General features: G+C 41.2%; 1 protein-coding gene and 1 pseudogene across 1 annotated transcript; both read right to left on the bottom strand.

Annotated features, from left to right (window-relative positions):
- Positions 1-13,882, bottom strand: part of LOC120662727 — an 85,068-nt pseudogene that overhangs the window by 14,754 nt on the left and 56,432 nt on the right.
- Positions 7,761-12,139, bottom strand: LOC120661014. The gene is made up of 7 exons (XM_039939700.1): positions 11,892-12,139; positions 9,445-10,783; positions 9,066-9,335; positions 8,792-8,872; positions 8,435-8,543; positions 8,269-8,335; positions 7,761-8,175 (listed from the first exon to the last, which is right to left on the bottom strand). Exons 2-7 carry the CDS (start codon positions 10,738-10,740, stop codon positions 8,145-8,147), a joined length of 1,854 nt encoding a protein of 617 aa, XP_039795634.1. The 5' UTR covers positions 10,741-10,783; positions 11,892-12,139; the 3' UTR covers positions 7,761-8,144.

Raw genomic sequence — 13,882 nt, 5'->3', positions numbered from 1 at the left:
AATTATTTTTCTGCACAGAAATGAATAATCCGGAATAAGAGCTAGAGCATCTCCAATAAATATAATATGTTGGGATATTCTAATACTACTTTCATAAATTATTAGGAGAGTTAATTTTGGAGTCTTCCAATTATCTTATCTCATTAGCAACTACCATATTGGAGAGAGACTAAACTCTACTTTTATTGGGAAGAGTTGGGTGGATTATTTGTTTGTCCGAATATTTTTTTTAAAAGGAGATGGCATAAGATTGTCCCGGAGCACTATTTTTTTTCCCACCAATTCTCCCAATACAGTAGTTGGATTGGGAAAGGAGAGACGGCTGGAGATGCTCTTACCCCGATTCATCTTCTAAGTACAATAACAGCATTACAGCAATGAAGTGAAGCTCATAGACTAGAAGAAAAAAAAGTGTTGACCCCTAGTTGTTGAGACTAGTTGAGTTGCCTATTTGTAGATGTAGCCATCAAAGAAGCATTATGCGTTGTAATAAATGGATAGCTAGTGTTTTTGGACGACACAGGCTAGGACCTCATGTATTTCTTCTTAATAAATATGATCTCTCCTTTTTGTAAAAAAAACTAGAAAACAGTGTTGACAATTGCCATTTAGTTTTGCCCACTGTCTTTAGCTATGGAATCTTCCTAGTATCTTCGTTGTACTTGTACAAATGAACATTTGATCAAATAAAAGTAGGCTCATGGTTTTCATATAAAAGCCTCAACATGTATATGCCTTTTGGTTTCTAAAGCCCTTTGTAGTGAAAACTCATATAAATAAGTGTATTGCTGTTAGAGAAAATACTTGTACCAATTGGTGGTTATTTAATTCTTTCTATTTTCCACATCAGCTCATTTTATCCAATAGATAGACAAATAGATACATACATAGTAGATAGATAGAGGAGGAGGGACAAGACATTTCCTTAACAAGCAATGATCTTTTCCTTAGAATAAAAAAAATATGAAGCATAGCATGTTGTACCAACTGATCGATTCTCCTTACGACTCACGTGGATGAGATCTAGTAAAACACATGACATATGCTAGCAGGATTAAAGTAGTACCTTCGATGACGACAGAGAAAACAATGATGAATCACTGCTAGATTGGCTGAAAAAACACTGTAGATGTCAAAAAAAACATTGTAGTTGATGTTGGAAGCGTGTTTTGTGAGGGGGTGAATAGTGAAAAATTGTGAGGGATAGGTGAAACCAAACGCACCTGTTGTTTTTTTAGCTGAAAGAAAAATTATATTAATATATAGTTGAGTACACACTCAAGTTACAAGCACTCTGTAAAACAAAGAGATTACAACCAAGAGCACTCAACATGTAGCTCCAAAACTCAATTCCAAACCTATGTGACGGTTCATACGGATGACTGTGCAGGGAAGTGGCCTTCGTGCGCCATAAACGGCTCAACCAAAAGTAGTGCCACAGCCCAATGAATGGCGGCCAACATTCCTGTAGGCAGAATTGAGCATCATCTTCTTTCTCATGTCTCTCCCCTTCTTGCTTCTGCCACCGAAGAAAAAGAGAAACTAGACCCAAAGTTCTCACTGGACCTCCATCGATATCGTGATTGGATCTAATCATGAGAAAACGGGGAAGGGCTCGGAGAATTTTATTCCATGGCGACGACATCATCCCCGCCTCCATGTCGCCGTCCAGAAACCTAATTCTCCATGTCATCATGAAGTTGTTGACGTCACCGCCGCCACCTTCACTGGAACCGCCATGGAGAGACCAAATCCACCCTACCTCCTCGCCGTCGCCGGAAAGGAAGAGGAGGAAACAAATCCCCAATACCAAAATAATTGGTATGAAGAAACCCTAACCCTAAAGAACTCAATTTAAGAGAAAACTAATGGAGAAAAACAATACACACCTGTTGTTTTTGAGTTGGTATTAACACACATTTAGTACCGGCTCTACTGCACGGTGCCCCTAACCACTTGGTACCAAATGGTGGCATTTAGTACCGGTTGATGTTATGACCTGGTATTAAATGGCCCCCGGGAGCCCCTAGCCCTAGGGATCTAGTACTATTTTTGTAACACCACATAATACTAAATACCACCAATTAAACCGTTTAGGGTTAGAAATCAGTACTAAATGGTCATCCTCATGTTATTTCAAAAGAATAACATCTCTGATCTAGTCATAAGTGATATGTAGGTAGGAAGGTAAAGAAGCCTCGCGTGAGGCCAAAGGTCGCGGGTTGGAATCCCATGGATCGCGCACAAGAATTTACGCGTGAAAAAATCACGTGACTTGTGACGTTTTTTCTCTCACCTTTTTGGCCCAAAATTATTTAGTATCGGTTGATGTTACCAACCGGTACTAAATGACACGTTTAGTACTGACATAACTGGCATTAAATGGCTGTCCATTTAGTACAGTACCGGTTAACTTGTACTAAATGGGGGGTTTCTGATGGAGACTAAAACACCCTTTTTTCTAGTTGTGCACACATGCTAGCTCCATGCGTGAATATGGCGGTGATATGTGGACTCTAGTGAATGTGGAAAGGGAATCACAAAGGTAATTGTTGGTGGAAGTGGACAAGTGCGCATACCTCAGAATCGTGCTAACAGGATAGTTGTGTTGTTGATTACTAGATGCCTACGTTGTATGGAATTGGCAGGATACGCACAACGGTCTAAATTATTTTGTATCTCATACGCGCATGCTTCTTGTCCATTTTCTATCTCGCTCGAGCTTCCAATTCCCGTGTTGTCAGTATTGGTCATCCACTATTTATGAGCGAGGGTGAGAGAGCGTTGGGAGGAGAGGGGATTGAAGATGCTTCAATTTTGCAAGGAGAGAATGAAGAATAAGGGGCTTCTGGTGGTTGGCACTATAGGCAAGAGAGCAACAATTTACTATGAAGATAGTCTACTTCCCTTCTAATTCAGTGTGATTTTATTTACTCGACCTACCTCCACCCAAAGAAGTAGCAAGAATAGTAGTTATTTTAGCCACCCATTATTATCAAACTTGATGTCATCCATTAGACATATGTATGACCAACTAGCGAAACTACCCTAGAAGCAAGACATTTTTTCAACAAAATCTACTTAATAACTTTTTGTATTTGCTTGTACTTTCTTAGTCTTGTGTCAAGTATACAAAGGACTTCAAATATTTGAATTATGTGCAATGAAGCTAACAATATTATATTTTCATCTAAATAAAATTATGAAAAAGGTTATGAAAAATGTGGTAAAAGATCAATTTGTCCCTACTAAGTATGTTTCATACTTGTAATGTCAACCTCATGCATATGATCTCTTTAGCAATTGATGGTCTAGACCAAAAAAATGTTTAAAATATTATAGCAAAGTTTTTTCCCTATATTTTCTATATGCACATGTTAGTACTTCTTATAAATCATATTAAAGTTAGAGAAGGTAGGATAAAATTAAGACATTTATTAAGTATTTGACATTCTGGAAAGCATACCTCCGATAGTTATTGGATATACTCCCTTTGATCCCAAATACAAATCTTACATCAATATGGTATTTAAATATTGCACTCTAACCTATAATTTTTCTATAAGAATATAACATTTTAAAAATAAAGAGTTATATATTATAAAAATATGTTTTTGTGATGAATTTAGTAACAACAATCTCATATATCATAAATTTGTATTAGTAGGGGGAGGACTTCGATAAATCACACTTTCACATCTCAGCACAAGTGTACCGTGGACCCGTGGTCTCACTCCGCGTACACGTGTACACGACTTGTCGACACGATGTAAGGCAAGAGAGGGGATCTATCGGTCCATTTCTTAACACGCTCAATCCCTTCCTTCACACGCCGCCTTCACGAACAGCGGCACAGGCAACACTTTCTTTCCTACCTCGTCTCGCCGCCCTTCTCCCGGCCCGAGATCCCGGCAGCGTGCCGGCGACCGGCGTCTATTGACCGACTGATTTCAACACTAGGGAGGGCACCAAGCTCGTGTCAACAAGAATCCAAGATGGTAAGCCATCGCCCTCTTATTCTTTCTTTGTAGCGTATCCCAAATCGCGCGTCGCCATCGCCCCCATCGGCCATCGCTCTCCTGGCCTTACTATATCTGGCAAATCTGCCAAATCCAAGGGCCCCTCCTTGGTTCTATATGTGGAAATGGGCTGAATTTCCGTCGAGCCGGAGCGCGACACGGGCCGGCCCATGCGCCCGCGCCCACGACCCAACGGAGAAGAAGACGCGGGGGCGGCTAGGGTTTCGAGGTTAGTAGATCTCCTCACCGGCGGGCTTAGAAGAAGGTTTTGGGAGAGGCAGGCCGCCAAGGCGATGGGGACGGCGGGAGGGCGGCGTTAGGGTTCCCATGCGCCCGCGCCCGCGACCCAACGGAGAAGAAGACGCGGGGGCGGCTAGGGTTTCGAGGTTAGTAGATCTCCTCACCGGCGGGCTTAGAAGAAGGTTTTGGGAGAGGCAGGCCGCCAAGGCGATGGGGACGGCGGGAGGGCGGCGTTAGGGTTCCGGCGGCGTAGGAGGCGGCCGGGCGAGGTCGGGACGGGGGCGCCCATGGCCATGGCGGCGGCAGGAGGGGAGGGGAGGGAAGAAGGAATTAGGGGTGCAAAGCTTTGCCGAGGGTAAACACAGTACCAGCAGCTGTGTGTCTATGTTTAATTTCGGGTGCCAATTTTGTATGTGTCCAAGTTTCTTCTGATGATGGAAAAGATTGTGATAATGAGACTGCAAAGATTGACCCTTTACTGTTTTGACACTCCAAGTGAATGACAAAATAGCAAAGGGTCAATCTTTGCAGTCCCAAAATAGCAAATCTCTATCCTGATGATGAGTTACATTTTTGAGTCCCGCGTACAAGGTGTATATATTCCTGACACTTGTTTCGATTTATTTAAACAGCAGGCTTTCAGAAATGGCTTCTCATTGGCCCGCTGCATCGGAAGCGTGTGCCGCACGTCACTTGGCAAGAACACTAGGCTTTCGCCAGTGGCGTCACTTAGCAGGTTTTCGTCGCCCGCCTGGACGGAAGACCATTTCTATCAGGGGAAAGAGATATTCGTGAGTTGGACCGAATGTCTATGTTTTGCACTCACCCACTCACCAGTTTGTTCGAGAATAACCTGAAATAGTTCTTTTATGTTCAGAACCAGGTGACCTGGAGAGCAGACGGTCATCCAATTGAAGCCCAGGCGAGCCACGCGTTCTCTGTTGGCCATCAGCGCCTATGGAACTTCACCAACGGCAAGGTTCTGGACATCGGAAAGCTCAATGTGGGCCAGAGATGTATCTACACGACAGCTCAATCAGGTACCTTCTACCAGACAGTCAAGCATGGGATGTACTAGGTTACTCTTGTGATTCATGGGGGGAGGAAGGGTTGATGCATTTTTTACTACTGCTGAATCAGGTATGTTCTACCTGACTATCAAACATGGGGAGCACTGGGTTACTCTTGTCATTGATGGACGAGAAGGATGGTGCTATGGCCTCCTGAACAAGAACGGGAAATTCGAATTCAAGCACACCCAGTACCCCCACTCAAAGTACATGAAGCGCTCCAAAATCCTAAAAAATGTGGAGGGCAACTATGGCAAGGAAGGCATCTGCCCAGATGGTCTGCACATGGTCCGTATGGGATTCGTGCCAGAGGAGGTGGCTGTCCAGGTGTTATCGGAATACCATGGACAAGATCCGGTGCCAAGAGAGGTGCGCGAGGCATGCGCGACCTTACTGATGTATGGCCCGGAGAGTGCAAAGCTCTATGAAGCATTTTACGGCTCCAACTCTTCCATTCTGGTTGATAAAGTTGCTCTGGGGACCCACCGCGTTAGTCTTCCTCGTCGACTTCGCAAGTGGAATACAATGGCAGACTCGCTTTCTGCAAGTCAGTGCACTCAGGCTGGATGACGGGGTCTTCGTACCTCCCAACCCCAGTTCAGTCAGTGGCGTGTACACTATCGAGGACCTTCTTGATGAAGTTGCAATGATCCCCGTTCAACAGAATAGTTGACACCATGGTCCCCCGCCATAAGAGGAACTGGCAAGCCTTCCCCCCTGATGCAAACTCTCATTAGGCTGATGGTAAGCCACACTTCCGCAGCAAGGACTTTGTTCCTAGGCCGTCTCCCATGCTGTTTGATGAGGTATCTACTCTAAGGCAGTTTCTGCAATAACATTTATGTTTTTAGCACATAGCTCACAGTCTTGAATTTTAACATGTGTTTCTTTATACAGCTGCTGAAGGATTATCCTCAAGGAAGTCTTCTTGATGCAAGCACTATTGCTGCCATTGACAGGGCAAAAAATGCCGCCTACGCCAAAGAGAAGTGAACTGAGATTAAGTTACATTGAGTTGGGAGTACGGTTGTCTATTCTTGTTGTGGTTGAAAGGAACACAAGGCAAGCTTTACTTTAACTGTAGTGTTGGATATTGAGGTGGCCCTAATACCCACTAAGTTGAGGATCTACCCCTATGACACACCAACTCACTCCAGAGTCGGTCAGCTTCTAGTTACTTAGTGTACCGGGTCTTTTTGACGGCAGAGCCGCCTTTTGCTTCCGGGAGGCAGAGCCTACCAACAGATGAAGCTGGCTTCCGGGTGACAGAGCCAACCTTCGATGAAGTCCAGACCCTTTTGTGATCCCGGGTGACAGAGCCAACATTCGATGGATCACAACTTATACACTAAGTACTTAGGCTTAACCGGGAGACTAACACTTATAAAGACACTTACTTTATTGGAGCAACAAAGTTACAAAGGAACACACACCTTTAAGTGGCTAGCCTAGCACTCACCCTTCTAGCCCTACCACAACTCATCTACCTTGCTCATGGATGGATGCCATGGCAAGGAGGAGGGCTCTATTTATAGGTCACGGGGAACCATGGTATTAGGACAAGTGTCCCCCTTCTAGAGAATTCCAAAATATTCTAACATTTTCAAAACTTTACTTATTACTAATTCTAGAGTACTCCATGGAAAATATCTCATTCTTACTTAGTGGAGAATGTTCTAGAGGGTTGCCTTGCGTTTCTTTCAATATGTAGCAATACTTTTTGAGGGTTTGCATTTTTGCTCCTTCAGGATAACTATGGATGTACGGTACCTATGTTGAATTTTATATTTATGCTGCCTTAAGTCTGCTATGGCACCTAATATTGGTATTGCAGTTTTTCTTATTCTGCCAAAAAAATTTCACTCCTTGTCTATGCTTAAGGTCATCGTTTGAGATATGATAGATGGTTGGTGTTTTTTAGTCACTATGTTCAATGGATCATATTTTTTCCAATTTTTGTCCTGGATTGATGATGGTAGTCATCCTGTCATTAAAGTTAAGATCTTGGTGTTTTGATTTGGCACAATGTGATAAGGATATGGCTGCAAGACTTGCTAGGGTGTCATGACTGACATGCACAGTTTTTTTTGGTTTTAGTTGTGTTTTCTATTTTTTCCATTAATTGGAAAACAAATCTAGGGAGACAATAGTACATTTGTATTATAGATTGGCTACTCATGAACGTAGTTAGCTTTTATTTTAGAGTCACTTTTTTAAGAGCTTGTGCATCCCGTTTACTCCCTGTAGAAATTATGCAGTTGGCAAAAACCACCAGCAGGTCTCGTCTTGGGCGTGTGCGTGTCAATGGCCTGCTACTATATACTGCTGCTCCTACACGTTTGACCGTACAGAAATCATTTACACGCCACAACGGTTGTATTCATGCCTAGAAATGTCAAGGACATCTTTCGGCAGATAAATTCATTAGCGCTTGATATACTGCTCATTCAATACAGTATCAAAGACACCGTGAGCTGATTCAATACACAGGTTCTGTGACAATAATCAGCAGACTTATCTGCAGAATGACAAATCATAGATCCAATCCATGTAGTTACTTATAGTAGTACCAAAGGCTAACGTGGCCACAGCCCTACAACAAAATAAATTCCAAACTCCCACACATGGATTGCCTGCCAAGAGCCAATCGATTGAAAGCACATGATCATGGTAAGGGCCATAGGCTCGAATCGGACAAACAATTACTACAAGCAAGTTTGCAGGGGATCATACAAACGACTAGAGAAACATAAAGATGAATATATACAGAAGTACTATGTTGCCTTGCATGGTTCCGAACCTATCCAGATCTTGCTCAAACCGTTTTTTCATGGAAAAGGCGATACCTGCAACACAAAAGATGCCATTTCTGAGTTAAAGGCAGAGTAAATTTCATTGATATGGCAAAAAATGTTAAGGTACAGCATGATCCTATGTACCTGTCAAATTCTAAACTCTGAGTGACAATACCATTCAGAAGAAGCTCCGAGTCAAACATTTGGAGACCTGCAACGATCGTACAGAACTTGTTCCTTGAGATTGCATGAAATGGAGGAAGCAACAGAAAAAAAAAATCTTTTGGGCGAGAGAATTCATAACATGTACCACTCTTAATTAATGGCATACAGACACTGTGGTCTTGTTCACAAGAGATAACAAAGGCCCCCTCAAAATTCTTGGTCTTCATTGTAGAGGCTGTGATTCTCTCTGATGGCTGACAAAATATAGTTAGCACTAAAGAAAATTAGCCAATGAAAACTAAGTGACCAAGAACGAAATTCAAACATATACAGAGGTCATACAAAAATACGGCATGTAAAACAGAAAGTAATATCATGTGGTCTTTCCCATTTTCCCTTATGGATACATGGTTATATACTTGATAAATGAATGCAATGGTAGGTAGACTACCAGTCTACCAAGGACAGTAGGACCGAATATGTAGATTTAACAATTGCATACCTGACCATGAGCTGCCACCACTAAACTTTTCAGAAGCTCCTTGCTAGGCTTGGCATTTGGTGTGATTAGTACTCTTCTACCCTAAAATGAATTTTGGAAATGTCAGGAAACATTAATATAGTAATAATAGTACAAGTATTGCAAAAATAATGGAATAAAAATATACTGTAAGTTAAAAGATATCTTGACATAAAAGATAATACAATTGTCCTCCGTCATCAAGCATTTCCCCATTTCAGTTGGATTCATCACAGCTAAAGATTTAGTGGCAAACCTCAAGCAATGGTTTTTTGCAGGCTCTGCCTATTGAAACAGACATGCTAAAGCCTAGCTCCTTTTCCTTCTTCATATCTCTCATAATATATTTCTTTTCATCAATGAAGCACCTTGCTGCACCACAGCATTCAAGCCATGATGGTGTGACTATAGGTATCCCCATAGCCATTGCTTCTAGCATGTTCCTTGTGCGGGCAAACTTTTCAGCAACAAAATGTGTAGCCTCAGTAATAGTCGTCGCCAAGGGTAGTCCAAAGTATATCAATATCTGCCAACGTCCAAGAAAACTTAAAAGATGGGAACCATAAACAGACATCTAAATACTGGTTTAATATGTATAAGGGTACCCTATGTATAACTAATGTATTCAAAACTACCTTTGTTTGCATTTTGATGGTTTCCTTGTCCATGCTTTGGCTTAACAGAACACGGACTTTGGACATATTTCTTCTTTGCCTGCTCGATTGCAAAACTGGAGATGCTTCATTTCTGAACAGACTGGCAAGTTCTCTGGAACCTGGTGATTTCAGAAGGCCTCTCTTTAGTGATTGCTTTGACATCTGTGTCCTAGATTGGGTGTCTGTGCTATTTAGCTCTCTTAGTGGTACTCTGCTTGTCAAACTAGAGTAATGATCTTGTACAGATGTGGATCGTTTTTCCACTCTAGCATGCTTGTTGAAATCAGGGCCAGATGCGCTAACTGTTTTTGCGATTGATGAGTCTGCTACTTCTGTACTATTGGTTGTAAATGTAGTTGAGCTGCCAGCTTTATTAAATAGAACTTTCGAGTTTCTTGAGATAAACATATAGGTCCTCTTCCTTCTAGGGTGGATTATAGCATCAGAACCTAGAATAATTGAATCACTTGCACCAGATCCCTTGGTTCCTTCTGACACCTCATGATTTATGGCCCCTTGTATGCTGCCACTGTCCATGCTTCCTTTTGCTTTCCCTGCCATTTGTTTTGGATTCTTCCTGTTTTTTGACTTGCTGGGATGCTTTTTCAATGAGTTTGAAATTCCACCAATTCGCTTTTGAATTGGTGATTCAACTGAACATATCCTATCAGCTTCGCTTTCTTTTCCCGAACTTTCAGGAAGAGCATTCTCCCTGACAACATAATTGACAGTTGATGCATTGGACAATGCCTCCATGGCTTCAGCTGCCATCTGAGTACATGGCCCAATATCATATGCTTCATATAAATCATCTGTAGAACCAACAGGCTCTGGCCCCTTAAAAGAATCCACACCTAAATCACCACCAATACAATCTGATATGAACCCAGCCCTGGTACTTGATCCATTGCCACCATAACTCTGGGAGCCCAAATGCTTCACTTGAGTGTTAGCATGGATCCTTTGTTTTTTCCTGGAAATCATAATGGCTGTGCATTCATCATTTTTGGGATTATCAGCCCAATCAAAGATACCTGACTTTTGGAGAGGGCTATTGTACTCGGCCCTTTTGGACAGGCACTGAGCTACTTTTGTGCCTAATATAGAAGCTGACTTGATCCCGCTAATCAGGTCAGTGCTTGTTTTCTGAGAAATTTCTATATCATCTTCTACAAGCAACCTTTCCACAGTATCAATAGCAGTGGCCTGTGATTCATCACCAGGCTCCTGCGAATTAAGGTAATCTAACCTTCCATGAACTCTTGCGCTGCTCATAGTACCCAAGCTGTAACGGTTAACATAGACAGGCAAGCAGAACCTACAAAATTGAAAAGGTGAATAGCGTTACAAACACCAGACAAATTTGATCTGACTATCCAATTGTTAACAAAATCTGAACATGATAGTGAGTGCTGAAATATTATCAAATTCAAATGGTTGAGTGACGCATAAACCGAAACTGCATAAATGAAAGGAACATTTTCAAACTAAAGTATTCACTGCAGATGTACAGACCCACATGTGCACACAGAAAATGTAAGATCTCAAGTATTCACTGCAGATATGCAGACCCACATGTGCACACAGAAAATGTATGATTACAAGAAAGATAAATGACACATGTAACCCTGTCCAGGAGTATGAAGAAATATGGCAATACAGTCAAGTGCAATTCTGCAAGCAGAGTTTCAAGACAAGTAGAGCTAGCTGCAAACTTAAATGTGGTAGCCAGTAGCAAAGGGTTGAAATGTTGAGATTCAGAGTAGATAGTGTTCACGAAAATAATGTGTATCCATATTTGTGTTGTTTCTGAATAAAATGGAATTCAGATAACTAATAGCTTTGCCAAGACTAGTAGACCGTGAATCGCAATATGGCAATCCTTGTTGGCAGAAAAACAAAGATTAGATATCAGAACCACAGAGTTTAGAAAACGAAACGGCATCTAGTGGTAAATCCTAAAGGGCACTGAAGAAGATGACACCTTGATCCCCCTACAAATCAGTGATAACGCAGAAGATCTCAACAGCATCAGTAACAATTGCGCAGCCCAATCTTATAAGTGGAGATTGAAGCAGCAGTGACAAGCAATCAGAATCACTAATCTCACAAAAAGTGTATACATGACAATCTCACGGTCGTAGTGCTCATCACGCAGCAATCGCAAATAGGAATCATCAAAAGCCAGTGGGATCCGTGTAAACAGGGAAGGGGATTGGGTTCAGGGCTGGGAGTAGGGAGAGTGCACGGGAGATGAGCAGGGGTGGAGCAATCCAGAAGGCGCAATCAGAGGGTTCGACCAAAATCCACCCTCGCACGCGGCTGGAGAGAGACGGACGATTCGGCGGCGCGGAAAACACGATCATCAAAATACTAGCAAAAAAATCGGTGAAAATATTGGGGGGAAGTAAACGAAGGGATTATACCTCCTTTCGAGGGTCTTGCGTCTTCGCTTCGGCACTAATCCGCCATTGATCGAAGCGAGCAAGGAGCGGCCGATTTGGGGTTCGGTGGGGTGCTGATGCGACGGCCGATTGGGGGAATCGGGGGCGGAGGAGAGGTGTGAGATAATGAGGGCGGAGGGGAAGCGCGAGCTCCGAGGCAAAAAAAAAACCGCGGAACGAAAGCGTACTAGAGAAGCTAATCAGCCCAAACAGGCAAACGCCGCGCCCCTTCCTTCTTGCTCGTCGTTTTGGAGGGAACAAATAAAATTTGCTGGAAAAATATCGCGCGTGGATTTTTCCGCGAGAGCGCGAAAATAGACCAATTCTATTTGGTGAAGTTTTACAAGCTCAGAGCTCAAAGGTAATTGCCCTAAAAAAAGTTCAAAGGTAACTACTCTTCTACTTGGCTGTATGCGGTCCAGAGGCTGGAACTTTATCCCTTTTTTTTAAAAAAAAACTACTCTTCTACTGTTGGAGAGAAAAATTATAAAAACATCTCATTGTGTTGTATCTCTACCTAACACAACAAAAAAAAACTTTGAACGAACGTTGCGAATGAAAAATATAAGATATAAAACTTATGAGTTAGTGTATGTGACAGATATGTTGGAAAAAACGAGCTTACAGGCTAAAACACATAATCTAAAATCATATTCTACTCATAAATATTTGATGCCATTAACTTTTTTTATGGTATTATTAGTTTTAACTTTGATAATTACCCTTTTCCAATTAGAATATAATTACAATATCTAACAAGTATGGGCTTATCAAAATATTTTTTAATAAAAATCTAAACATTTGGCTTTTATTATGTTTTCCGAGCTACATACAAATTGTTGACGGTCGAAGGTTGTTAGTCAATGAGTTAATGACTCAAAGTATCAAGTTGCATTTGTGGCCGTAAGAAGTATTCCCTCCGTCCAAAAAATAGTAGTTTTAGGAGTTGGACACGAGAATTAAGGAGAGTTGAAAAAGTAGAGAGCGCATAGGAAACGAGGAGGAATAGATGAGGAGAGAGATATAGATAGAGTTGTATTGAAAAGCGAGAACTACACTTTTTTGGGACAAAATTTGAACTCTAAAACTACATTTTTTTTTTGGGACGGAGGGAGTAACTAGTTAGTAGTTACTATTGAAAAACTGGGGACTAGATAATGCAGCGGAAATCCAAAATAGGATTCGCGCGCTATTAAGTTTCCTGGCGCGCGACGCACACCGGCGAAGCAGCTGTCCGCCTGTCTGTGCCTGCCAACCCACGTGACACGCTAAGGTATTGATTTGCTTTTCTTTTTCCTTTCTATTTTTACCTATGTGTGTTTCGTAATGGAAGCAACTATCATTCCTTTTTTTTTAAACACTACCATATGTCGCTGATGATGAGGTTTTTCTCTTTGAGAAATTTTGTTGACAAAGATTTTAGAAAAGTTATAATAAAAAATTATATGGAGCATTGTGCTTAAAAGTTGTATGATGAACTTGTACGTAAAACATTGTCCAAGAAGTCTTCCTGATTACATTTTTCATAGAAATTGTGCTGAAAAATTATCCTCTGCAAAATTTTGTAGAAAAAGTTGTCTCAATAAATTGTATTTTTATAAGCATACGACTAACTTATGCCCCAAAGTTGTGTGAGAAGTTTTCGTGAAAATTATGTTCAAAGTTATCATTTAGTAAGGAGGCTGAAAAAAGTTATGTGTAAAAGTTGTGTTTGCATAAAACTTATGCAAAACTTATGCAAAAAGGAAGTAATAACTTTATTGACTCTGAAAAATTATGTATATAACTTTTAATTCAAACATATTAGATATATAACTTATGCTACAAAAATAGAACAGTGAACTATTAATATAAAAATTCGTTTACACAACTTTTCCTATAACCTATATATGAAACTTTTCTAGTGCATCCAGAAAAAATGGAAAATAACGTTTTTAGTAAATATATTGTTTTTCTCATTTTTTAAAAATTAT

This window comes from Panicum virgatum, chromosome 2N (genome assembly GCF_016808335.1).
Source record: "Panicum virgatum strain AP13 chromosome 2N, P.virgatum_v5, whole genome shotgun sequence".
In the NCBI taxonomy this organism is placed as follows: Eukaryota; Viridiplantae; Streptophyta; class Magnoliopsida; order Poales; family Poaceae; genus Panicum; species Panicum virgatum.
The sequence above is the reverse complement of the archived record's forward strand: the minus strand, read 5'-3'. Positions and strand labels throughout refer to the sequence as shown.